This window comes from Salmo salar, chromosome 15 (assembly GCF_965601325.2).
Source record: "Salmo salar chromosome 15, fSalSal1, whole genome shotgun sequence".
In the NCBI taxonomy this organism is placed as follows: domain Eukaryota; kingdom Metazoa; phylum Chordata; class Actinopteri; order Salmoniformes; family Salmonidae; genus Salmo; species Salmo salar.
In genome coordinates, this window is record NC_138305.1 from 27664892 (window position 1) to 27692521 (window position 27630).

The 27630-nt window shown below is 44.3% G+C and overlaps 1 protein-coding gene across 1 annotated transcript in view; it reads right to left on the minus strand.

Moving 5' to 3' along the window:
• LOC106571091 (sushi domain-containing protein 6) overlaps positions 1-17844 on the minus strand; it is a 56295-nt gene extending 38451 nt beyond the window's left edge. Inside the window, exons 1-2 of the mRNA XM_082961629.1 lie at positions 17609-17844; positions 3173-3335 (exon numbers count right to left, since the gene is read on the minus strand). Coding sequence (XP_082817755.1) covers positions 3173-3293 — 121 coding nt within the window. The 5' untranslated portion in view covers positions 3294-3335; positions 17609-17844. The remainder of the gene's footprint in view (positions 1-3172; positions 3336-17608) is intronic.
• Between the last annotated feature and the right edge of the window lie 9786 nt (positions 17845-27630).

The window sequence follows — 27630 nt, forward strand, 5'->3', positions numbered from 1 at the left end:
CCCTATAGGCTGTCTCATCGTTGTCGGTGATCAGGCCTGCCACTGTGGTGTAGTCGGCAAACTTAATGATGATGTTGGAGTCATGCCTGGCCATGCAGTCATGGGTGAACAGGGAGTACAGGAGGGGACTGAGCATGCACCCCTGAGGAGCCCCCGTGTTGAGGATCAGCGGGGCAGATGTTTTGTCTATGGATAATTCCTTCGACCTCTGGGCTTGGTTTTTTTCTCTGTCATGCACTGTCAGCTGTGGGACCTTATATAGACAGGTGTGTGCCTTTCCAAATCATGTCCGATCAATTGGATTTACCACAGGTGGACTCCAATCCAGTTGTAGAAACATCTCAATGTGTCACGACTTCCGCCGAAGTTGGTCCCTCTCCTTGTTTGGGCGGCATTCGGCGGTCGACGTCACCGGCCTTCTAGCCATCGCCGATCCACTTTTCATTTTCCATTTGTTTTGTCTTACACACCTGGTTTCTATCCCCCAATTACATGTTCAATATTTAACCCTCTGTCCCCCCATGTTTGTTTGTGAGTGATTGTTTCTATGTAGGAAGGTCCGTTATTGTGGGCTCTGTTTTTGTATTGCATTTATTATATGTTGAGTAAAATACGGTTATTTACTCATATCTGCTGTGCTGCACCTGACTCCCACACACAAACTTTCTTACACAAGGATGATCAATGGAAACAGGATGCACCTGAGCTCAATTTCAAGTCTCAATGCAAAGGGGCTGAATACTTATGTAAATAAGTTATTTATAAAAACCTGTTGTTGCTTTGTCATTATGGGATATTGTGTGTAGATTGCTGAGAAAAATAAATACTTGAATCCATTTTAGAATAAGGCTGTAACGTAACAAAATGTGGAAAAAGTCAAGGAGTCTGAATACTGTATTTAGACTAATTCAACTAAATGTTGTAGTTTTTGGTTCTTTATCAAATATTTGTCAGCCATTAAATGTATTACACAGTCACCTGTCACTCACCTACTCAGTGAGTAACATTACAATTACATTCATTACAGAATTCACAACATACTAAGTGTGTGCCCTCAGGCCCCTACTTCAATACCACATATCTACAATGCAAAATCCATGTGTACGTGTTTGTATAGCACTTATGTTATCATGTGTGTGTATGCATGTGCCTGTGTGTGTGTTACTTCACAGTCCCTGCTGTTCCATAAGGTGTATTTTTACCTGCTTTTTAAATCTGATTCTACTGCTTGCATCAGTTACCTGATGTGTAATACAGTTCCATGTAGTCATGGCTCTATGTAGTACTGTGCGCCTCCCATAGTCTGTTCTGGACTTGGGGACTGTGAAGAGACCTCTTGTGGCATGTCTTGTGGGGTATCCTTGGGTGTCCGAGCTGCGTGCTAGTATTTTAAAAACAGACAGCTCGGTACCTTCAGCTTGTCAACACTTCTTACAAAAACAAGCCAATCTCTCTTCCACTTTGAGCCATGAGAGATGGACATGCATATCATTAATGTTAGTTCTCCATGTACATTTAAGGGCCAGACGTGCTGCCCTGTTCTGAGTCAACTGCAATTTTCCCAAGTCCCTCTTTGTGGCACCTGACCACACAACTGAACAGTAGTCCAGGTGTGACAAAACTAGGGCATGTAGGACCTGCCTTGTTGATAGTGCTGTTAAAAAGGCAGAGCAACGCTTTATTATGGACAGACTTCTCCCCATCTTAGCTACTACTGCAGCAATATGTTTTGACCATGACAGTTTACAATCCAGGGTTACTCCAAGGAGTTTAGTCATGTCAACTTGCTCAATTTCCACATTATTCATTACGAGATGTAGCTGAGGTTTAGGGTTCAGTGAATGATTTCTAACTAACTGCAGCTCTTTGTTGAGTGTTGCAGTCATTTCAGTCACTGTAGTAGCTGACGTGTTATAGTGTTAAGTCATCCGCATACATAGACACACTGACCTGACTCAAAGCCAGTGGCATGTCGTTGGTAATGGTTCTTTACCATTCGGCCATCAGATTTGCCACCAATGCTCCTTATACATCACTGCACTCTATACTCCTCTGTAAACTGGTCATCTCTGTATACCCGTCGCAAGACCCACTTATTTATAAAACCCTCTTAGGCCTCACTCCCCCTTATCTGAGATACCAACTGCAGCCCTCATCCTCCACATACGACACCCGTTCTGCCAGTCACATTCTGTTAAATGTTCCAAAGCACACACATCCCTGGGTCGTTCGTCTTGTCAGTTCGCTGCAGCTAGCGACTAAAGCAAGCTCCAACAAACACTCAAACTGGAAAGTTTTATCTCAATTTCTTAATTCAAAGACTCAAATCACGGACATTCTTACTGACAGTTGTGGCTGCTTTGCGTGATGTATTGTTGTCTATACCTTCTTGCCCTTTGTGCTGTGGTCTATGCCCAATAATGTTTGTACCATGTTTTGTGCTGCTGCCATGTTGTTGTCATGTTGTGTTGCTACCATGCTGTGTTATCATGTGTTGCTGTTATGTTGTCGTCTTAGGTCTCTCTTTATGTAGTGTTGTCTCTCTTGTCGTGGTGTGAGTTTTGTCCTATATTTTTATTTAATTTATTTGTATTTTTAATCCCAGCCCTGTCCCCGCAGGAGGCCTTTTGGTAGGCCGTCATTGTAAATAAGAATTTGTTCTTAACCTTTATCTAACTAGGCAAGTCAGTTAAATAAAAAAATAAAAAAGTAAAGATTGAAAAAAAGCAAGGGGCCTAAACAGCTACCCTGGGGAATTCCTGCTTCAACCTGGATTATGTTTGAGAGGTTTCCATTAAAGAACACCCTCTGTGTTCTGTTAGACAAGTAACTCTTTATCCACATTATAGTAGGGGGTGTAAAGCCATAACACATACGTTTTTTTTCCCAGCAGCAGACTATGATCGATAATGCACTGAAGTATAACAAGACAGCCCCCACAATCAATCTCTCAGACAATCAGTCATTTGTGTAAGCGCTTTGCTTGTTGAGTGTTCTTCCCAATATGTGTGCTGAAAGTCTGTTGTCAATTAGTTTACTGTGAAATAGCATTGTATGTGGTCAAACAATTTTTTCCAGAAGTTTACTAAGGGTTGGTACCAGGGTGATTAGTCGGCTATTTGAGCCATTAAGGGTGTGGTGTGGGTATGGTCCGGCGGGAGTTGTCTCTTACCTGATGCGTGTCCTTGGGGGAGCAGGGCGAGGAAGAGGAAGAGGAGTACAGACGTAGCCAACCTGTGGACTGGAGAGGAAGCCAGGGCTCTCGTCTCACACAATACCATTCCATCGCTCATCTTTCCCCTGGATACCAGCTCTACAGTCCGCTGAGGTTCAACCTGCAGGGAGAGAAAGTTAGGGGAATTAGGGACAGATTAGTTCAGTACCAACAGCAAGGATTACATAACAGAGAGAGAACGCCAGAGGTACTCTGCAATAGGGCTGAGGCGGTCATGACATTTTGCAAGCCAGTAAATGTCATGCAAATGTTTGTATATTTTTTTATTTAACTAGGCGAATCAGTTAAGAACAAATTATTATTTACAATGACGGCCTACCCCGGCCAAACCCTAACCCGGACGACGCTGGGCCAATTGTGCGCCACCCTATGGAACTCCCAATCACAGCAGGTTGTGATTGGTCTACACACCTTAGAGTGTCTTAGAAATCACAACACATCGGCACCATGCTGCGACTACATATTCATGATTTGGAGAAAAAAAAAGTCACAAAAATAAAAATTGCACTCTGATTGCTACGCTTCCCGCGGGGAGAGAGAGAGAGAGACAATTGCATTGCTGCTCTGCTTGTGTAGCAAGCAAGTTAGGAGATATATAAATCAATGGACGATGGAATTAAAATAAAACTAAAAGTGAAACGAGAAGGAAAGGCTACAACATCCAAAAGCCAACAAGTAGGTTGCTACATATAATCTGAATGGAGTTATTTGTAGGCGTTAACTGTAGAATGGTAAGAAGTGCAGTAATGTTATAACTAGCCTCAATTAGCTAGCTTCTGTCAGTTTGATGTAGTCCAGACAGGTAGGCCAACTATATCATCAGATGGGATGATAAATAACTAGCATGAAGTTTGTTAACTCACTCGGGCTAGACTGTGTTTGTGGTCTGTCTCGCCTGCCAAGGTGCTCCGAGCCTCACGCATTTTATTTCACACACAGAGCCCCTCTCTCTAGTAGTCTATACTCTGTGCCTCTCTCTCAATTCAATTTAAGGGCTTTATTGGCATGAGAAACATGTTTACATTGTTAACCAGAGCTAACATTGATTTGGCAAAGTAGCAAAACAACTGGCTTTTCTGCTGCTTCCCTCACTCAGATCCATACGAGGGACGGGTCTGGTTGTCCTTAGGTCCGTTCGGGACGGGTTACATTTTTTATTTATTTATGCATTTTGGGCCCAGGGCATTCCAGTGTCCATTTCGGAACCTCTAACTCCCATCACCATTGTCCTCATCATTCAGATTATTCAAATTCAGTCAAAGTGTCTTTAACTTCTTAGAGATCAAATCCCTTTAGCGGGATTGATCTGACAACAGCCAGTGAAAGTGCAGGGCGCCAAATTCAAAACAACAGAAATCTCATAATAAAAATTTCTCAAACATACAAGTATTATACACCATTTTAAAGATACATTTCTTGTTACTCCAACCACACTGTCCGATTTCAAAAAGGCTTTACGGCGAAAGCATACCTTGTGATTATGTTAGGACAGCGACCTAGTCACAAAAAAACATAGCCATTTTCCAGCCAAAGAGAGGAGTCACAAAAAGCAGAAATAGAGATAAAATTAATCGCTAACCTTTGATGATCTTCATCAGATGGCAGTCACAGGACTTCATGTTAACCAATACATGCATGTTTTGTTCGATAAAGTTCATATTTATATCCAAAAATCTCAGTTTACATTGGCGCGTTATGTTCAGTAATGTTTTGCCTCCAAAATCCAGTGATTTTGCAGAGAGCCACATCAATTTACAGAAATACTCATCATAAACGTTGATACAAGATAAAAGTGTTTTACAAAGCATTAACGATACACTTCTCCTTAATGCAACCGCTGTGTCAGATTTCATAAAAGCTTTACGGCAAAAGCACACCATGCGATAATCTGAGTACAGCGCTCAGGCACCAAAACAAGCCATACAGATACCCGCCATGTTGTGGAGTCAACAGAAGTCAGAAATAGCATTATAAATATTCACTTACCTTTGATGATCTTCATCGGAATGCACTCCCAGGAATCCCAGTTCCACAATAAATGTTCGTTTTGTTCGATAAAGTCCATATTTATGTCCAAATACCTCCCTTTTGTTCACGCGTTCAGTCCAAAATGCAAAATGCGCGAGCACTAAGTTGAGACGAAGTCAAAAAAGTTCAATTACAGTTCGTAGAAACATGTCAAACGATGTATAGAATCAATCTTTAGGATTTTTTTCTATCATAAATCTTCAATAATATTCCAACCGGACAATTCCTTTGTCTTCAGAAATGAAAAGGAACTCAGCTCGCTCTCACGGCCGTGCGCATGGCCTTTTTCCAGACACCTGATTCCAATAGCTCTTATTCTCTCCCCATTCACAGTAGAAGCCTGAAACAACATTCTAAAGACTGTTGACATCTAGTGGAAGCCTTAGGAAGTGTAATATGACCCCATTTACACTGTATATTGGATAGGCAATCACTTGAAAAACTACAAACCTCAGATTTCCCACTTCCTGGTTGGATTTTTCTCAGGTTTTCGCCTGCCATATGAGTTCTGTTATACTCACAGACATCATTCAAACAGTTTTAGAAACTTCAGAGTGTTTTCTATCCAAATCTACTAATAATATGCATATATTAGCTTCTGGGCCTGAGTAGCAGGCAGTTTACTCTGGGCACGCTTTTCATCCGGACGTCAAAATACTGCCCCCTAGCCCAAAGAGGTTTTAACCTGTTAGGGCTAGGGGGCAGCATTGACACGGCTGGATAAAAAACATACCCGATTTAATCTGGTTACCACTCCTACTCAGTAACTAGAATATGCATATACTTATTACATATGGATAGAAAACACCCTAAATTTTCTAAAACTGTTTGAATGGTGTCTGTGAGTATAACAGAACTCAAATGGCAGGTCAAAACCTGAGAGATTCCTTTACAGGAAGTGGCCTGTCTGACCATTTCTGGAACTTCTTTGCCATCTCTATCATTTACTAAGGATCTCTGCTCTAACGTGACACTTCCCACGTCGTCCATAGGCTCTCATAGCCCGGGAAAAAAGAGAATGTCGTCATTCCAGCCCCAGGCTGAAACACATTATCGCCTTTCTCAAGTGGCCCATCAAGAGACACTAGCTTATGCGCGTGACCCCGACCGCCCCCGCCTTTGGGATTTTTTCCTCTGTTTGCCGAAAAGGAGATTCCCTGTCGGAATTTTATCGCTTTTCTACGAGAAAAATGACGTAAAAATTGATTTTAAACAGCGGTTGACATGCTTCGACGTACGGCAATGGAATACTTTGAATTTTATTGTCAGGAATTGCGCCAAGCGCGCGACACTTCTTTACTATTTCGGATAGTGTCTGGAACGCACGAACAAAACGCCGCTATTCGGATATAACGATGGATTATTTTGGACCAAACCAACATTTGTTATTGAAGTAGACGTCCTGGGTGTGCATTCTGACGAAGACAACAAAAGGTAATGACATTTTTATAATAGTAAATATGATTATGGTGAGTGCTAAACTTGCCGGGTGTCTAAATAGCGAGCCCGTGATGCCTGGGCTATGTACTTAGAATATTGCAAAATGTGCTTTCACCAAAAAGCTATTTTAAAATCGGACATATCGAGTGCATAGAGGAGGTCTGTATCTATAATTCTTAAAATAATTGTTATGCTTTTTGTGAACGTTTATCGTGAGTAATTTAGTAAAATGTTAGCGAATTCCCCGTAAGTTTGCGGGGGGTATGCTAGTTCTGAACGTCACATGCTAATGTAAAAAGCTGGTTTTTGATATAAATATGAACTTGATTGAACAAAACATGCATGTATTGTATAACATAATGTCCTAGGGTTGTCATCTGATGAAGATCATCAAAGGTGAGTGCTGCATTTAGCTGTCTTCTGGGTTTTGGTGACATTATATGCTGGCTCGAAAAATGGGTGTCTGATTATTTCTGGCTTGGTACTCTGCTGACATAATCTAATGTTTTGCTTTCGTTGTAAAGCCTTTTTGAAATCGGACAGTGTGGTTAGATTAACGAGAGTCTTATCTTTAAATGGCTGTAAAATAGTCATATGTTTGAGAAATTGAAGTAATAGGATTTTGAAGATTTTGAAAATCGCGCCACAGGCTGGCAGTGGATGTTACGTAGGTGGGACGAATTCGTCCCGCCGGTCCCATAGAGGTTAAGAGCCTTGTACACCTGGATTGTACAATATTTGCACATTCTTCAAAACATTCTTCAAGGTCTGAGTGTCGTATAAGCTCTGTCAAGACACCCATTTTAAAGTCTTGCTATAGATTTTCAAGTCTATTTGAGTCTAAACTGTAACTAGGCCACTCGGAAACATTCAATGTCGTCTTGGTAAGCAACATCAGTGTATATTTAGCCTTGTGTTTTAGGTTATTGTTCTGCTGAAAGGGGAATTTGTCTCCCAGTGTCTGTTGGAAACCAGACTGAACCAGGTTTTCTTCAACAATTACCTTACAGATAATTGTCTGTGTGGTGTACAGACAAGGCATATAATTAACACTCGCCAATAGCGAAATGTAGGTAGATTGAGGTATTAGCGGGTAAGAATGTCTATTTCACACGTTGGCAGGTGGTCAATTTGCAGGGCTCTACAGTGCGAGCGTTACATTCACAAATAAAAAGTCAAAATTCAAGTATGAGTACATGGGGTGAGTTGCAGCAGAGTTGCAGCAGAGAAATGCTACAGTAGTCTGCTGCTAAAGTCTACAAAGTGAGACTTTGTCCTCGTGTTTTCTGCCTATTTACATTGTTTTGTTCACAAGCTCAGTTGTTTTTCAACGTTAGTTTGAGTCTGCTGCTTCAACTTATAGCAAAGAGACGCTCTAGTCAGATCCCAAATCTCTCTCACACACACACACACACACACACAACAGGACTTGAGTGGCCCCCTTACCACGGTAACCTCCAGCCCTTAACGGGACAGCTGAACATTTTGTCTCATCTGATATTTTGGTTAAAAGGCTCCGATCACAAAACAAGGCAGCAGCTACCCTTGCTGGGGTCCAGCAAAATTAAGGCAGTTTATACAATTTTTATGTAACTATGGCACAAAATATATATATATATATATATATATTGCTGGTAAAAAAAAAAAAAAAGAACTACCTGCCACAGCGGCTGGTGGGCCAAAAAAGTTAATTTCTGTAATACTTGATCTACATAGCTATGGAAACAGTGGCAACCACCCATTCATGCCAATAAAGCATGTATTGAATTGAGTGAGAGAGTCCAGACACAGGCCTACGTATCATTCCATTATGCATCCTACTACAGAGAACATTGTTTTTAATCGCCATCATCAATATGAAATTCCTCTGATCTCTACTGCTGCAGATAACTGATTTAATGATGCAGTCATTCTGCACTGTGATAGATGAGAGAGAGGTCATCTACTGGGATAGATGAGAGAGAGGTCATCTACTGGCATAGATGAGAGAGAGGTCATCTACTGGCATAGATGAGAGAGAGGTCATCTACTGGGATAGATGAGAGAGAGGTCATCTACTGGGATAGATGAGAGAGAGGTCATCTACTGGGATAGATGAGAGAGAGGGAGAGGTCATCTACTGGGATAGATGAGAGAGAGGGAGAGATCATCTACTGGGATAGATGAGAGAGGGAGAGGTCATCTACTGGGATAGATGAGAGAGGGAGAGGTCATCTACTGGGATAGATGAGAGAGAGGGAGAGGTCATCTACTGGGATAGATGAGAGAGGGAGAGGTCATCTACTGGGATAGATGAGAGAGAGGGAGAGGTCATCTACTGGGATAGATGAGAGAGAGGGAGAGGTCATCTACTGGGATAGATGAGAGAGAGGGAGAGGTAAAGGAAAATGGAGAAAGAGAGAGGGGGAAAAAAACAGACATTGGAGCTTTGATCACAGCAGAGAGAGAAACCGAGCGAGACAGAAATGACCCTTAGCCCCCCCCCTCTCTCAATCCCTCAGTGAAACTACCCTTAGCCCCCCTCCCTCAGTGAAACTACCCTTAGCCCCCCCCTCCCTCCCTCAGTGAAACTACCCTTAGCCCCCCCCTCCCTCCCTCAGAGAAACTACCCTTAGCCCCCCCCTCCCTCCCTCCGTGAAACTACCCTTAGCCCCCCCCCTCCCTCCCTCCGTGAAACTACCCTTAGCCGCCCCTCCCTCAGTGAAACTACCCTTAGCCCCCCTCCCTCCCTCCCTCCCTCCCTTTGAGAAACTACCCTTAGCCCCCCCTTTTCCCTCAGAGAAACTACCCTTAGTCCCCCCTCCCTCAGTGAAACTACCCTTAGCCCCCCCCTCAGAGAAACTACCCTTAGCCCCCCTCCCTCAGAGAAACTACCCTTAGCCCCCCCTCCCTCCCTCAGAGAAACTACCCTTAGCCCCCCTCCCTCCCCCCCTCCCTCAGAGACACTACCCTTAGCCCCCCTCCCTCCCCCCCTCCCTCAGAGACACTACCCTTAGCCCCCCCTCCCTCCGAGAAACTACCCTTAGCCCCCCCTCCCTCCCTCAGAGAAACTACCCTTAGCCCCCCCTCCCTCCCTCAGAGAAACTACGCTTAGCCCCCCCCTCCCTCCCTCAGAGAAACTACCCTTAGCCCCCCTCCCTCCCTCAGAGAAACTACCCTTAGCCCCCCTCCCTCCCTCAGAGAAACTACCCTTAGCCCCCTCCCTCCCTCAGAGAAACTACCCGTAGCCCCCCCTCCCTCCCTCAGAGAAACTACCCTTAACCCCCCTTCCCTCAGAGAAACTACCCTTAGCCCCCCCCTCCCTCAGAGAAACTACCCTTAGCCCCCCTTCCCTCAGAGAAACTACCCTTAGCCCCCCCCTCCCTCAGAGAAACTACCCTTAGCCCCCCCTCCCTCAGAGAAAATACCCTTAGCCCCCCCTCCCTCACAGAAACTACAGGTAACACTCAGCTCTAGCAGATTAAAAAAAAAAAGAAAAAAAAGGAGAAAAAACAAATCCACATCAAGGAATTAAGATCATTAACACAAATGAGATCCAGGTGTAGAACCTTCATTACTGGGTAGCAATTAGGGAGCGATAGCCTAGTGTTATGCTGTATGAGTCAGCGGCAATAGCAGGCTAGCCTGGCAGGCAGTTTGCATCAGGAGAGTGGAGGGCAGTGGGCCCATTAGCTCAGAGCTAGCCAGTAGTCACAACCAGCCTGCTGATCTGGTAGCTATTAGCATGGCTACTGAACCTAGCAGTAGCACGACTTAGCAGCTCCCCCCTCCCCCCCCCTCCCCCCCCCCCTTGTGGCCCATGAAAATCCGTTCCGATCCCCTTCTGCCACCTTGCGTTCTGCTCCCCGGTAGAAAGACAGTTACCTGCACACCAGCTGGTGGGAGGTGGTAAACACTCTACGCTGGCACTACATCGTGCCAAAGGGCCATAGTCTGAACAGAACAGCCAACATCATCATCATCATAGCATTGGTTGCACTTGCAATGCACTCTGGGATATTCTGTAGAGCTTTGTTGACGTAGATGGACTCTGTAAGGACAAGATGGCCCGCCTCTCTAACCAACAAACAAACAAAAACACACACAATCAACATCAACTGTCATATTGTGTTAGTTCAAAGGACCTCTTCAGGTGTAGCCTAGCTGTTTGCATAGCAGGGCTGCTGTGATATATGTGAAGAGAAGCCGAATACAGAATGAGCTTGATTACATTCTCAAGCCTGAGAATTTGAGAAGTAAAATGAAAAATAAATGAATCCAAAGTTGCAAAATTCTGCAACACAAAGCAGCCTGATTGGCTGTAGGAATAAGATGACCAGGAGCGTGAAGGGCCATATTTTTTTGTTTTACCTTGTGAATATATTGTGTGTAATTTATCTTTTACATTCCTAAAATCGTTTGACCTCGTATCTGCCTCCTCCAAGGTCTTCTTGTGTTGTCCTCTGCAGAGTAAGGTAGCGTGCTGCGTGATCTATTCACTCAAGGAGGATGGCACCACCACACAGCCTGCTATTCGTCGTACCGACACATAACCTAGTCGTCGTACCGACACATAACCTAGTCGTCGTACCGACACATAACCTAGTCGTCGTACCGACACATAACCTAGTCGTCGTACCGACACATAACCTAGTCGTCGTACCGGCACATAACCTAGTCGTCGTACCGGCACATAACCTAGTCGTCGTACCGGCACATAACCTAGTCGTCGTACCGGCACATAACCTAGTCGTCGTACCGGCACATAACCTAGTCGTACCGGCACATAACCTAGTCGTACCGGCACATAACCTAGTCGTCGTACTAACACATAACCTAGTCGTCGTACTAACACATAACCTAGTCGTCGTACTAACACATAACCTAGTCGTCGTACTAACACATAACCTAGTCGTCGTACTAACACATAACCTAGTCGTCGTACTAACACATAACCTAGTCGTCGTACTAACACATAACCTAGTCGTACCAACACATAACCTAGTCGTCGTACCAACACATAACCTAGTCGTCGTACCAACACATAACCTAGTCGTCGTACCAACACATAACCTAGTCGTCGTACCAACACATAACCTAGTCGTCGTACCAACACATAACCTAGTCGTCGTACCAACACATAACCTAGTCGTCGTACCAACACATAACCTAGTCGTCGTACCAACACATAACCTAGTCGTCGTACCAACACATAACCTAGTCGTACCAACACATAACCTAGTCGTACCAACACATAACCTAGTCGTACCAACACATAACCTAGTCGTACCAACACATAACCTAGTCGTACCAACACATAACCTAGTCGTCGTACCAACACATAACCTAGTCGTCGTACCACCACATAACCTAGTCGTCGTACCAACACATAACCTAGTCGTACCAACACATAACCTAGTCGTCATACTAACACATAACCTAGTCGTCATACTAACACATAACCTAGTCGTCATACTAACACATAACCTAGTCGTCATACTAACACATAACCTAGTCGTCATACTAACACATAACCTAGTCGTCATACTAACACATAACCTAGTCGTCATACTAACACATAACCTAGTCGTCGTACCAACACATAACCTAGTCGTCGTACCAACACATAACCTAGTCGTCATACTAACACATAACCTAGTCGTCGTACTAACACATAACCTAGTCGTCGTACTAACACATAACCTAGTCGTCGTACTAACACATAACCTAGTCGTCGTACTAACACATAACCTAGTCGTACCAACACATAACCTAGTCGTACCAACACATAACCTAGTCGTACCAACACATAACCTAGTCGTCATACTAACACATAACCTAGTCGTCATACTAACACATAACCTAGTCGTACTAACACATAACCTAGTCGTACTAACACATAACCTAGTCGTACTAACACATAACCTAGTCGTACTAACACATAACCTAGTCGTACTAACACATAACCTAGTCGTACTAACACATAACCTAGTCGTACTAACACATAACCTAGTCGTACTAACACATAACCTAGTCGTACCAACACATAACCTAGTCGTACCAACACATAACCTAGTCGTACTAACACATAACCTAGTCGTACTAACACATAACCTAGTCGTACTAACACATAACCTAGTCGTACTAACACATAACCTAGTCGTACTAACACATAACCTAGTCGTACTAACACATAACCTAATATTGCTCTGCTCCTAAAGCCCAGCCTTTCCGTTGAGCTCTGCTCTCAGTTGGCCCTTCATGAAAGCATTGTTTTGACCTGTCGTCAACGCCTTCTTAAGGAACGTAACAATGACAATAGAAATGAATGTTTCATACTGTGAGCAACACCTTCAAAGTTTGAACAAACTGGCCTATCAACAGAACACTTCCTTAAACAAACAGTCTGGTCCCCAGGCTTACAATACAACTGCCAATGAAACGGATACGTTACTGGAAATAAATTGGTACAAAACCAAAATAATTAATTTAGCCTAGTTGTCTGAGTTGATGTGATTCTGGATGTTGTGTCATAGATGAGTTAGTTAATTTTACAACTCATGTAATCTCATGACAGACGAAACAGAGTATCTAGTCCGTAAGCAGGCGAGATTTGGTTCTGGGTGTCGAAATTACAACCCATGTTCCTGAATATCAAATTGAATCCTTACAAGAAATAAACATTGTCCCTGGTCAGCGCATGGTGAGGTCAGTACAGTGTTTTCAGTCAAATCTGATGACCTACTTGTAACTTCTCACATCTTGGTCCTGTCCCATATGACACCCTATTCCCTATATAGGCTAGTGCACTACTTTTGACAATGGCCTATAGGCCTCTGGTCAAAAGTAGCACATTATATAGGGAAAGTAGTGCACTGTATAGGGAATAGGCTGCCATTTGGGACGCAGTCCCTTCTGTCTGGTTAAGGGGGGAAAAGCTCTCAGTCCTACTCCACTGTCACCAGAATGCTGCTGTAAGTCAGTCCTACTCCACTGTCACCAGAATGCTGCTGTAAGTCAGTCCTACTCCACTGTCACCAGAATGCTGCTGTAAGTCAGTCCTACTCCACTGTCACCAGAATGCTGCTGTAAGTCAGTCCTACTCCACTGTCGCCTGAATGCTGCTGTAAGTCAGTCCTACTCCACTGTCGCCTGAATGCTGCTGTAAGTCAGTCCTACTCCACTGTCACCTGAATGCTGCTGTAAGTGAGTACTACTCCACTGTCACCTGAATGCTGCTGTAAGTCAGTCCTACTCCACTGTCACCTGAATGCTGCTGTAAGTCAGTCCTACTCCACTGTCACCTGAATGCTGCTGTAAGTCAGTCCTACTCCACTGTCACCTGAATGCTGCTGTAAGTGAATACTACTCCACTGTCACCTGAATGCTGCTGTAAGTCAGTACTACTCCACTGTCACCTGAATGCTGCTGTAAGTCAGTCCTACTCCACTGTCACCTGAATGCTGCTGTAAGAGAGTACTACTCCACTATCACCTGAATGCTGCTGTAAGTGAGTACTACTCCACTGTCACCTGAATGCTGCTGTAAGTGAGTACTACTCCACTATCACCTGAATGCTGCTGTAAGTGAGTACTACTCCACTGTCACCTGAATGCTGCTGTAAGTCAGTCCTACTCCACTGTCACCTGAATGCTGATGTAAGAGAGTACTACTCCACTGTCACCTGATTGCTGATTGCTGCTGTAAATCAGATTACAAGCTCAGTAAAATCCCAGTGGAAAATTGTGTCTAATGTCAAAGGGCTTTTTGAAAAAAGGAACATTCTTAATGTGTTGTTCTCAACTCCTCCCTCAGACAAAAGTGGGCCTGATGTTTGTCAACAACATCAAAATAGTCCTCCTGGTCATGAGGTATCCTTATCTTGTTCTCCAGTCAGTCATGTGAGCCTAATGTATATTAGCACAACACGCCTAAGGATCTCAACTTCTGAAGGAGGGAAGGAAATAGAGGATAGAGGAATGGGAGGGGAGTGAGAGAGACTTGGGGAAGAATGCAGGGACTCCTCCACTCCAACGTGCTGTGGTTTCCCTGCTGCCCATGGCTTCTAGAGCGCAAAGACAGAAGGGGGAGAGAGAGCGAGAGAGAGAGCGCAGGGGAGAGAGAGAGAGCAGGGGAGAGAGAACGAGAGAGAGCAGGGGAGAGAGAGAGAGCAGGGGAGAGAGAACAAGAGAGAGAGAGAGAGAGCGCGTGCAGGGGAGAGAGAGAGGGCGCAGGGGAGAGAGAGAGGGCGCAGGGGAGAGAGAGAGAGAGCGCAGGGGAGAGAGAGAGAGCGAGCGCAGGGGAGAGAGAGAGCGAGCGCAGGGGAGAGAGAGAGCGAGCGCAGGGGAGAGAGAGAGAGCGAGCAGGGGAGAGAGAGAGAGCGAGCAGGGGAGAGAGAGAGAGAGAGAGAGAGAGAAGGGGAGAGAGAGAAGGGGAGAGAGAGAGAGAGCGAGCAGGGGAGAGAGAGAGAGCGAGCAGGGGAGAGAGAGAGAGCGAGCAGGGGAGAGAGAGAGAGCGAGCAGGGGAGAGAGAGAGAGCGAGCAGGGGAGAGAGAGAGAGCGAGCAGGGGAGAGAGAGAGAGCGAGCAGGGGAGAGAGAGAGAGAGTGAGCAGGGGAGAGAGAGAGAGAGAGAGAGCAGGGGAGAGAGAGAGAGAGAGAGAGAGAGAGAGAGAAGGGGAGAGAGAGAGAAGGGGAGAGAGAGAGAAGGGGAGAGAGAGAGAAGGGGAGAGAGAGAGAGAAGGGGAGAGAGAGAGAGAGAGCAGGGGAGAGAGAGAGAGAGAGAGAGAGAGAGAGAGAGCAGGGGAGAGAGAGAGAGAGAGAGAGCAGGGAAGAGAGAGAGAGAGCAGGGGAGAGAGAGAGAGAGCAGGGGAGAGAGAGAGAGAGAGAGCAGGGGAGAGAGAGAGAGAGAGCAGGGGAGAGAAGGCATGTGTCTGGAGCTCAAAGAGAACAGGGGGTAGAGAGGGAGCGAAGGCATGTGCCTGGGAACAGAGCACTCAGTGTGCCAGGGAACAGCCGTGAAGAGATTGCCATCTGATAGGCCTGACTAATGCCTTGAGTTCAGCCCTCTACTCTGATGGAGCTGATGGAGTGAGGCTGGGGCTGAGAGGAGAGAACCCAGACTGAGGCATAGAGAAAGAAGCATAAGGAGGGGCCTTCCTATGGAGAGAGAGACAGCATGGGGAGGGAGAGAAAGAGAGAAGGACAGAAAGAGTAGGAGCAGAGAGGAAGAGGCAACCACCACATATCTATCCACCAAAATAAGCCTAAGAGAGGAATCTTCTATGGAGGTTTTACTCCGCCCAAAATCTGGCCACCAACATTTTTTTGTATGAGGTTAATGAGTGAGTGTCATATTTGGTCAACAAAATGTTTTGTTGCTAATTTGAAACTATTTATATTCGACCAAATAAGCATCACTTTGCCCATCCCTGCTCTATGCTGCCTGCTGTACAAGAGACAGGGTGATTTACCTTCTCTGAGATTTCAAAACTGATTTGTTGCTTATCAAATTCTACTTACCTACTTTGTTGTCTTAATTACTTTGTAATTATAAATTACTTTAACTGGGCTGTGATATAACCACAATATGTACGTCAACCGCTTAAACTAAAAAATATATATAATAATCTATTAACTGGCCTAGCAGACTTGGCAAAACGTAAATATAGAATGTCCTCATACTAGTACAGCTGATGCTGAATCAGCACGAGTCACACGCGTTAACACGTGCAACTGTACTGCCAGCTAAACAGAGTGCAGTGCGCCTGCCCGACAGACCGACCGACTGTACACACACACATACATACATCTACATACAGTCCTCGGTGTCCACATCACTAAGGATCTATCATGGTACACACACACACACACACACACACACACACACACACACACACACACACACACACACACACACACACACACACACACACACACACACACACACACACACACACACACACACACACACACACACACAATTTGAACATTCAGATTTATTGCAACAATGTATCACTAAAGCGTTAAGATTACAACAATTACAGACTGTAGGTTGAAATGCATTGCTAGTGATCTGCTGGCATGTCAGGACATGTCAACATGTAAAACGGTTGGGAAATATTACTGAGAGCCAATATTACAGCCCTAAGGTTACCACAATGTAGGTTACTACTGTAACTGGATAACTAGCTAATAAATGATATTCTGTTTATTAGACATAGGTTATTGTAACAAAAAGAGTCCCAGTCTATTGTAGTAACACCCATCTAAAAGGGATGGGCGACTTGTATAATCACATTGTTATGTCTTTTACGAACTGGTTATCAGTAACTTTTTATGGTCCTACTGGTAGATAGGTATTATGGTATCTATTTTTACTAGGCATTGTGACCCCCCCCCCCCGGTTAATCATCCACAACACAACGGGTTTCCTTCCTCATTACAATGGCCCTTGGCCGACCTTTCTATCTCTGTTGTGGCAAAAGACCCACTGACTGACATGCCGTTGTTGGTTTACAAACACTGAAGATCTTTTGAAGGTTCAAATCACCTGAATGGTCAGATAGCCTTGAAAATTACAGATCAACACAAAAATCCCCAAAGTTCAAACCCGCTAACTAGATCTTACGTTAGCTAGCCAACCTAGTCCCCTAGGACATTGTTGAGCTCCCATAGAAGGTTAGCAGTAACTTAGTTAACCACACGGATGTTGGCAAAAATAACAAAAAGTATTAACTAGTAACATTTGTTTCTGTTTTTCACTGGTACAAAAAAAATAGAAAATAGGCCTAAACCAAGCAGGAGGCCAACATCAGAATATCATAGTGACAGAGAGGGAGATCCTAGCAGCGCCACTATGCAGCACAAGCCAGACAGATTCCCGTATGCTTACCGGTAGTTTCAGACAAACAGAAACAAGACACTTACCAACGAAAAGCCTAAATACCTTCAAGCCCTCCTCTTCGTTCTCACTGTCGGGACATGGACTCAAATAATTCAAAAATAGACAGACTATTCTCCAATTGTTAAAAGTTAAGTGCGAAATGGCTTAGTTCGTATGGTATTGTCCTTTCCTTCGCTTCGTCCTAAAAAAAGCTAACCGGTTTCGTTCTTCTTTCTCAGTGTGAGGTAAGCGGAAACACACCAGCCGCCTCGCTTTCGCACGGTGTCCATGGGAACCAGTGGTCGACACTGCAGTCAGGCAAAATGACTGTATAAGTCAATGAACGATAGAGGCCTCTAGTGGCCAAAAGCCCGTATTAGCATGGGAAGCGCCATTGAGGGCTTCCACCATTTTAATGTAGCCAACTGGATGGGACAGACTTCCCAACTTTATTGGCTGATCCCTCTTGGTAAACCTGTTGGAGTCATGTCCAACCAGGTCATCAGGAGGATTCAGCCAATCGTGAAGAAGAAAAATGACCACCTGAGAAAACCAGCTAGAGAGAATAAGAGAAAATCCCCAAATCCAGATGTACAAAACTGGTACAGACATACCCAAGACGACGCAAAACTCTAATCTCTGCAAAAGGTTATTGTACAAAGTATTGACTCAAGGGTGTGAATACTTACAGTACCAGTCAATAGTTTGGACACACCTACTCATTCCAGGGTTCTTCTTTATTTTGACTATTTTTTACATTGTAGAATAATAGTGAGGACATCAAAATTATGAAATAACACATATGGAATCACATAGTAACCAAAAAAGTGTTAAACAAATCAAAATAGATTTTATATTTGAGATTCTTCAAAGTAGCCACCCTTTGCCTTGATGACAGCTTCACACACTCTTGGCATTCACTCAACCAGCTTCATGAGGAATGCTTTTCCAACAGTCTGTAAGGAGTTCCCACATATGATGAGCACTTGTTGGCTGCTTTTCCTTCACTCTGCAGTCCAACTCATCCCAAACCATCTCAATTGGGTTGAGGTCAGGTGATTGTGGAGGACAGGTCATCTGATGCAGCACTCCATCACTCTCCTTCTTGGGAAAATAGCCTTTACACAGCCTGGAGGTGTGTTGGGTCGTTGTCCTGTTGAAAAACAAATGATAGCGGGACTAAGCACAAACCCGATGGGATGGAGAATCGCTGCAAAATGCTGTGGTAGCCATGCTGGTTAAGTGTGCCTTGAATTCTAAATAAATCACCGACAGTGTCACCAGCAAATGAAAAACCACACCCTCACACCTCCTCCATGCTTCACGGTGGGAAACAATAAGAAGTCTCTTCTTATTATTGGTGTCCTTTAGTAGTGGTTTCTTTGCAGCATTCGACCATGAAGGCCTGATTCACCCGGTCTCTGAACAGTTGATGTTGAGCTGTGTCTGTTACTTGAACTCTGTGAAGCATTTATTTGGGCTGCAATCTGAGGTACAGTTAACTCTAATGAACTTATCCTCTTTAGTAGAGGTAACTCTGGGTCTTCCATTCCTGTGGCGGTCCTCATTAGAGCCAGTTTTATCATAGCGCTTGATGGTTTTTGTGACTGCAGTTCTTTACATTTTCTTGATTGACTGACCTTCATGTCATAAAATAATGTTGGACTGTCGTTTCTTTTTGCTTATTTGAGCTGTTCTTCACATAATATGGACTTGGTCTTTTACCAGATGGGGCTATCTTCTGTATACCAGCCTTACCTTGTCACAACACAACTGATTGACTCAAACGCATTAAGAAGGAAAGAAATTCCACAAATTAACTTTTAACAAGGCACAACTGTTAATTGAAATGCATTCCAGGTGACTACCTCATGAAGCTGGTTGAGAGAATGCCAAGAGTGTGCAAAGCTGTCATCAAGCAAAGGGTGGCTACTTTGAAGAATCTCAAACATAAAATATATATTTTTATTTGTTTAACACTTTTTTTTGGTTACTACACGATTCCATTTGTGCTATTTTATTTTTTTGATGTCTTCACTATTATTCTACAATATAGAAAATAGCGAAAATAAAGCAAATCCCTTGAATGAGTAGGTGTGTCCAAACTTTTGACTGGTACTGTATGTAAATGAGATATTTCTGAATATCAATACATTTGCACACATTTCTCAAAACATATTTTCATTATGGGGTGCTGTGTGTAGATGGGGGAATTCAAGCTGTAACACAACAAAATGTGGAATAGTTCAAGGGGTATGAATACTTTCTGAAGGCACTGCCTTTACTATAAAGGAGGGGGGCTCAGTCTGGCCTCTGCCTGGGGCCTCCAAATAACTATGTCCGCCCCTGAATACGGAAGTGTTCTTAAGAAGCGGATACTAAACTATCGGACTGTTTCGCTAGTGCAGACTGGAATATGTTCCGGGATTCATCTGATGGCACCGGCTTCATTAATACGTGCATTGACGACGACGTCCTGACAGTGACCGTAAGTATATATCCCAATCAGAAGCCATAGATTACAGGCAACATCTGCACTGAGCTAAAGGCTAGAGCTGCCGCTTTCAAGGAGTGGGACACTAATCCGTACGCTTATAAGAAATCCCTCTAAGCACTGCGACGAACCATCAAACAGGCAAAGCGTCAATACAGGACTAAGACTGAATTCTATTACACCTGCTCTGACGCTTGTCGGATGTGGTAGGGCTTGCAGACTATCACGGATTACAAAGGGAAACCCAGCCACGAGCTGACCAGTGATGCAAGCCTACCAGATGTTTTCTATGCTTGCTTCGATGCAAGCAACACTGAACCATGCATGAGAGCACCAGCTGTTCCGGACGACTGTGTGATCACGCTCTCCGTAGCCGATGTGAGGAAGACCTTTAAACAGGTTAACATTCACAAGGCCACAGGGCCAGATGGATTACCAGGAGGCTTACTCAGAGCATGCGCTGACCAGCTGGCAAGTGTCTGACCATAGTCGCTGTGCCCAAGAATGCCAAGGTAACCTGTTTAAATGACTATCACCCTGTAGCACTCACATCTGTAGCCATGAAATGCTTTGAAAGGCTGGTCATGGCTCACATCAACACCATCATCCCAGACACCCTGGACACCATCCAATTTGCATACCGCCCCAACAGATCCACAGATGACTCAATCTCTATTGCACTCCACACTGCCCTCTCCCACCTGAACAAGAGGAACACCTATATGAGAATGCTGTTCATTGACTGCAGCTCAGTGTTCAACACCATAGTGCCCTCCAAGCTCATCACTAAACTGCCCTGCGGCTGAACACCTCCCTCTGTAACTGGATCCTGGACTTCCTGACGGGCCGCCCCCAGGTGGTGAGGGTAGGCAACAACGTATCCGCCACACTGACCCTCAACACGGGGCCGTTCAGGGGTACCTGCTTCATCCCCTCTTGTACTCCCTGTTCACCCCCGACTGCGTGGCAGAGCGCGATTCCTATACCATCACTAAGTTTGCGGACCACACGACGGTGGTAGGCCTGATCACCAACAACGATGAGACAACCTATAGGGAGGAAGTCAGAGACCTGGCAGTGTGGTGCCAGGACAACAACCTCTCCCTGAACGCCAGCAAGACAAAAGAGCATATCGTGGACTACAGGAAACGTAGGGCCGAGCACACCCAAATCAAATCAAATTTTATTGATCACATTCACGTGATTAGCAGATGTTATTGCGGGTGTAGCGAAATGCTTGTGCTTCTAGCTCCGACAGTGCAGTAATATCTAAGAAGTAATATCTAACAAATTACACAACATATTCCCAATACACACACATCTAAGTAGGAATGAATTAAGACTACATCAATGATGCTGTAGTGGAGCATGTTGAGAGCTTAAAGTTCCTCAGTGTCCACATCACTAAGGCTCTATCATGGTCAACACACACCAGCACAGTCGTGAAGAGGGCACAACAATGACTCTTTCCCTTCAGAAGGCTGAAAAGATTTGGCATGGACCCTCAGATCCTCAAAAAGTTCTACAGCTGCACCATTGAGAGCATCTTGACTGGCTGCATCATCGCTTGGTATGGCAACTACTTGGCATCCGATTGCAAGGCGCTACAGAGGTAGTGTGTACAACCCAGTACTTAACTGGGGCCGAGCTCTCTGATATCCAGGACCTCTATACCAGAGGAAGGCCCAATAAATTGTCAAAGAACCCAGCCACCCAAGTTATAGACTGTTCTCTCTGCCACCGATACACCAAGTCTGCAACCAACAGGACCCTGAACAACTTCTACCTCCAAGCCGTAAATCTGCTAAATAGTTAATGAACTAGTTAACGAAATAGCTACTCGGACTATCTACATTGACCCATTTTTGACTCATCACACACACTGCTGCTACTTTTAATTATCTGTCACTTTATTTCTACCTATTATATTATTATTATTATATTATTTATATTATACTATATCTACCTCAATTACCTCGTACCCCTGCCCCAGGGGAGGTTGGTGACACGGGCTCGTGGTAAAGGCTGGAGTGGATTAAGTGGAATAGTATCAAATACATCAAACACGTGGTTTGTTGCCATTCCATGATCTCCGTTCCAGCCATTATTATGAGCCGTCCTCCCCTCAGCAGCCTCCACTGCCCTGCACAGTACTGGTACTGTGTGTATAGCCAAGTTAACATTACTCATTGTGTGTTTATTATTATTTTTTATTATTACACGTTTGACTTTTCAATTTTTTCTCTATTTTCTTTCTCTGCATTGTTGGGAAGGGCCCATAAGGAATCATTTCACTGTTAGTCTACACCTGTTGTTTATGATACTTTGTTTAATTTGCTTTGATTTCTATTTGACTGTATCCCTGTGACTTGGCACAGACAGATAGCTTGACCACGAGGGGGGGCGGGGCAGGCCAGGAAATGTACTGTGTGTACTTTGTACTTTTTTTCCAGTGGGAAAATATTATGCAGAGTGGCTTGACAAGGCCCGTGATATGCCTAAACTTCAGACAGTAGGCAGCAGTAATAGTAACTGTCATTATTTTGCAAAAAGAGGAAGAGGAGGAAAAGGAAGAGGAGCTGGAGTCATGTTGCATCAGCAGGCTTAGGTGCGTTCAGTTCGCGTTTGCTATGTTGCGGAACGGTTTGTACTGAATGACACGTTTCCCCAAAGCGTTATTGAACAGACTTTGAGGTATGTTTGCTCCCTTTTGATTGGTGTGGCAAGGTGTCTTGAAGAAATTAGTGAAGTATTAAAAAAGGCAGTGGCAATGCTGACAGTGTTTTCAAGTTTGGTCAGGGATTTTGGGGGATGAGGGAGGCTATATTACAAGTTAGTAGAGATCTTTTTTTATTTTCTCAGAAGTACTGAGTTAGAAATGTGGAGCTCATGTTGTAAACTGTGATTGACCACACTCCAGCACAGTAACGTTTGTTTGAGGACCGCCATTATATCAGAGAAGAAGACAGTGCTGCTACAGATAGAACAATGAGACAGATATTTCACCGGATGTATAAATGTGGCGTTTCCACTCACTACCAAATATGGTAGTGAGAGGAAGCCCACTGGCCCGGCATCGGGAGAAGATAGAAGGAGATGGATTTTGGCTGAGATTATGCAACTATGACTAATTTGTTCCCATTGGAAATGGCAGGTTGTGGTCTATCTTGGTTTAGTTATACAAATCTTATGTCCTGCCTCACGCTAGCCAATTCTCCGTCGAAACCCAGATACAGTTTGATTGTCATCTTTAGTAGAGGTCCAATTCACAAACGTTCAGTAACGTTGCCCCCTTAGCCCTTGATTTAGCTCGAGGAAGAGAGTGAAGAACTGCTTGTGGGGTTGATATGACCCACAATTTAATGCAAACTGTAGTCAACTGTCATACTCCGGTGCGGCGAAGTGTCAAATGTAATCAACACGACTGCATTTTCAGCATGTCTGACAAAATGATGATGCTAGCTTGCTAATATATATATATATATATTACATTGATTTTAGAGTTGGTAAATTGGCTTAGTCTCGTAGTAAGGAGCCTATAAAATGTAGCTAGCTTCATAAACATATTTGCTGGAATTCTGAAATTTATTGGAATAAAGGATGAAACTCAAAATTATGGGTAACTGACGCTAGCTATGTTAGCTTGCTAGGTACATTAATAGCTTTAGCGTGGTTGTGCTTAAGCTCAAATTCAAGATTTCCACCAAGGACGTTGCCTCTCCGATCATCACTCTCCCTCACTTGGGCAAGGGACATTAACTTCATTAGCATACTGGTTATTGTTCGGAATTTCAGATGACTGACGTGCCCAAAGTAAGCTGCCTGTTACTCAGGCCCAGAAGCTAGGATATGCATATACTTGGTAGCATTGGAAGGAAAACACTCTCAAGTTTCTGTCTGTGAGATTAACAGAACTAATATGGCAGGCGAAAACCAGAGGAAAATCCATCCAGAATTTTGTTTTTATGAGGTCACAGGCCATTTCAATGCTAGCCTATGGGAAATACAAATAGATAGGACCCAGATTGCAGTTCCTATGGCTTCCACTATATGTCAACAGTCTTTAGAAATAGTTTCAGGCTTGTTTTTTGAAAAATGAGCAAGTAGTTGTAGTTTTTCCAAGGTGTCTCTCATTAGAAAAGTAGTCTTGTTGGCGCGTGAATGAGGTGCGCGCTCTTCGTTATTTATCTTCCCTATTGAACATACTATTCTCCGTCTTAAATATTATCATTTATTTAGATATTAGAGTACCTGAGGATTAATTAGAAACATCATTTGACTTGTTTGGACAAACTTTACCGGTAACTTTTTGGATTAATTTGTATGCATGTTGAGTGGATTACTGAGATCATTGGCACCAACTAAACTGACGTTTTTTAATATAAAGAAGGACTTTATCGAACAAAACTACAATTCATTGTGTAGCTGGGACCCTTGGGATTGCAAACAGAGGAAGATCTTCAAAGGTAAGTGATTTTGTGACGCCTGTGCTGGTTGAAAAAGTATTTTGATGTGGAGCGCTGTCTTCAGATAATTGCATGGTATGCATTCGCCGTAAAGCCTTTTTGAAATCTGACAACGCGGTTGGATTAACAAGAAGTTAAGCTTTTAAATGACGTATGACACTTGTATTTTCAGGAATGTTTAATATTACGATTTTTGTATTTTGAATTTCGCGTTCTGCAATTTCACCGGATGTTGTTGTAGGTGTCCCGCTAGCGGTTCATGCGCCCAAACAGGACAAGATGATACTACACTTTTTCTGAAAGATGCTAGTCAGATTCCCATATCGATCAATGTGATAGAATCCTTTTCCTTTGGTCTATATCTTAACATTAATAAATGTGAACTCGTGGCTGTCAAAGATTGTGTGACACCCTCATATTATGGTATTCCAGTGAAAGAAGAACTTACATATTTAGACATAACCATTACTAAGGATCAGAGCCCAGATTTACAAAACACTGCTTACACAAAAACGTAAGAATACTTTTCAAATATCTTCTTGTTAATCTTGTTAAGATGTGTGTTGCTAGGCAACCGTTTTAGCTAGCTATCTAGCTAGGAATGGCAATCATGTTAGCATATTTCGTACTGAGATTACTGTTCTAAAACATGTTCTTGGGTTTAAAATAATCAATACTGAAACTTTCAAATTAAGTTTGTGAGTGAATTGCACATGTTCAGTTGCCTTCATGAGTGTATTATCTCTCTTCTCAGAGTTTAGACAAGGGTTTAGCTATCTTGGAATTAAGAACAAATCCAATAACTTTGTTTTCAAGATTCAAACATTTCCAAGAACATTTGAGGAATAACAACTTTGCTTAACTTTCTTCATAAGTCTATAGTTAAGGAAAAAATTGAAATTTCTTCTTAAGAAGGTTTTGTGAATCTGGGCCCAGAAATTTAGAGGCTTGCTAAATTTGAACGCTCTTATTATAACCTCCCAGAAGCAGCTAAATCAATGGCTACAGAGGGACTTATCTTTAAAAGGAAGAGTCCTAATAACAAAGGCTGAGATTATCTCTAGGCTAACATATGCCACTCTGTCTTTATATCTTGACAGTAAAAAAAGCAAAAAGATCGACCAGATGCTTTTCAACTTTCTGTGGCGAAACCGTACCCATTACATTAGGAAAACTGTTGTAATAAACACTTATGAGTATGGTGGGTGTAATGGCTTTCGTCGTAATGAGAAGGGGACCAAAACGCAGTCGCTGGAGGCTCCGGACAGGGGGACGTCACTGTAGGCTCCATACCATGGATCATCGCTACAGGTTCTGCTCCATGGATCATCACTGAAGGCTTCTTGCCATGGATCATCACTGGAGGCTACGGGCCATGGATCATCACTGGAGGCTTCGTGCCATGCATCATCCCTACAGGCTCCGGGCCATGGATCATCACTGGAGGCTTCGTGCCATGGATCATCACTGGAGGCTTCGGACCATAGATCATCACTGGAGGCTTCTTACGTGGAGCTGGAACAGGTCTCACCGGACTGAGGAGACGCACTGGAAACTGGGTGCGCAGAGCAGGCACAGGGTATACTGGGCCGTGGAGGCGCACTGGAGGTCTGGAGCGTATGGCTGGCACAACCCGTCCTGGCTGGATGCTTACTTTATTCCGGCAAGGGCGGGGCGCTGGTACAGGACGAACTGGGCTGTGCAGGAGCACTGGCGACACAGTGCATAGAACTGGTGCAGGATATACTGGGCCGTGGAGGCGCACTGGCGGTCTGGAGCTTATGGCTGGCACAACCCGTCCTGGCTGTATCCCACCGTAGCCCGGCAAGCGTGGGGCGTTGGAACAGGCTGCACTGGTTTGTGCTGGCGAACTGGGGGAACCGTGTGTAGAGCTGACGCAGGATAACCTGGGCCGAAGAGACGCACCGGAGACCAGGAACGCTGAGCCGCCACAGTCCTTCCTGGCTGAATGCCAACTCTAGCACGGCCACTGCGGGGAGCTTGCACAGAGCGTACTGGGCTGTGGCTGCACACTGGAGACACCGTGCGCATAACCGCATAACCCGGTGCCTGACCAGTCCTACTCTCCCCACGGTAAGCACGGGGAGTTGGCTCAGGTCTCCACCCTGACTCTGCCAATCTCCCCGTGTGCCCCCCCAAAAACCTTTGGGGGGGATGCCTCTCGGGCTTCCGTCGTTGGGCTAGCTCCTCGTAATGTCGCCGTTCCGCTTTTGCTGCCTCAATCTCCTCTTTAAGACGGTGATACTCCCCAGCCTGCCTCCAGGGTCCTTTCCCGTCCAGAATCTCCTCCCAAGTCCAGTCCTCCTAACCACACTGCTTGGTCCGTTGGTGGTGGGTAGTTCTGTAATGGCTTTCGTCGTAATGAGAAGGGGACCAAAACGCAGCGTGTTAAGTGTTCATATTTATTAATATAACGAAACACTTAAACAAAGAAACAAAACGAAAGCAAACAGTTCCGTCAGGTAACAGATAACTAAACTGAAAACAACTACCCACAAACACAGGTGGGAAAAGGCTGCCTAAGTATGATTCCCAATCAGAGACAACGATAGACAGCTGCCTCTGATTGGAAACCATACTCGGCCAAAACAAAGAAATATAATGACATAGAATGCCCACCCTATATCACACCCTGACCTAACCAAACAGAGAAAAACGGCTCTCCCTGGTCAGGGCGTGACAGTACCCCCCCAAAGGTGCGGACTCCCGGCCGCAAATCTGAACCTATAGGGGAGGGTCCGGGTGGGCATCTACCCATGGTGGCGGAGAAAAACGTCTGTTTGGAAAAACGGCCTCATTATGTCTTCTCTACTTGTTGTGGCCTTAACTTCAAGTTGGTTTGCAATTATAAAATAAATCTAATAAATCACATTTTATTGATCACATACACATGGTTAGCAGATGTTATTGCGAGTGTAGCGAAATGCTTGTGCTTCTAGTTCCGACAGTGCAGCAATATCTATCATGTAATCTAACAATTCCACAACAACTACCTAATACACACACATCTAAGTAAAGGAATGGAATAAGAATATATGCATATACATATATGGATGAGCAATGACAGAGCGACATAGGCAAGATG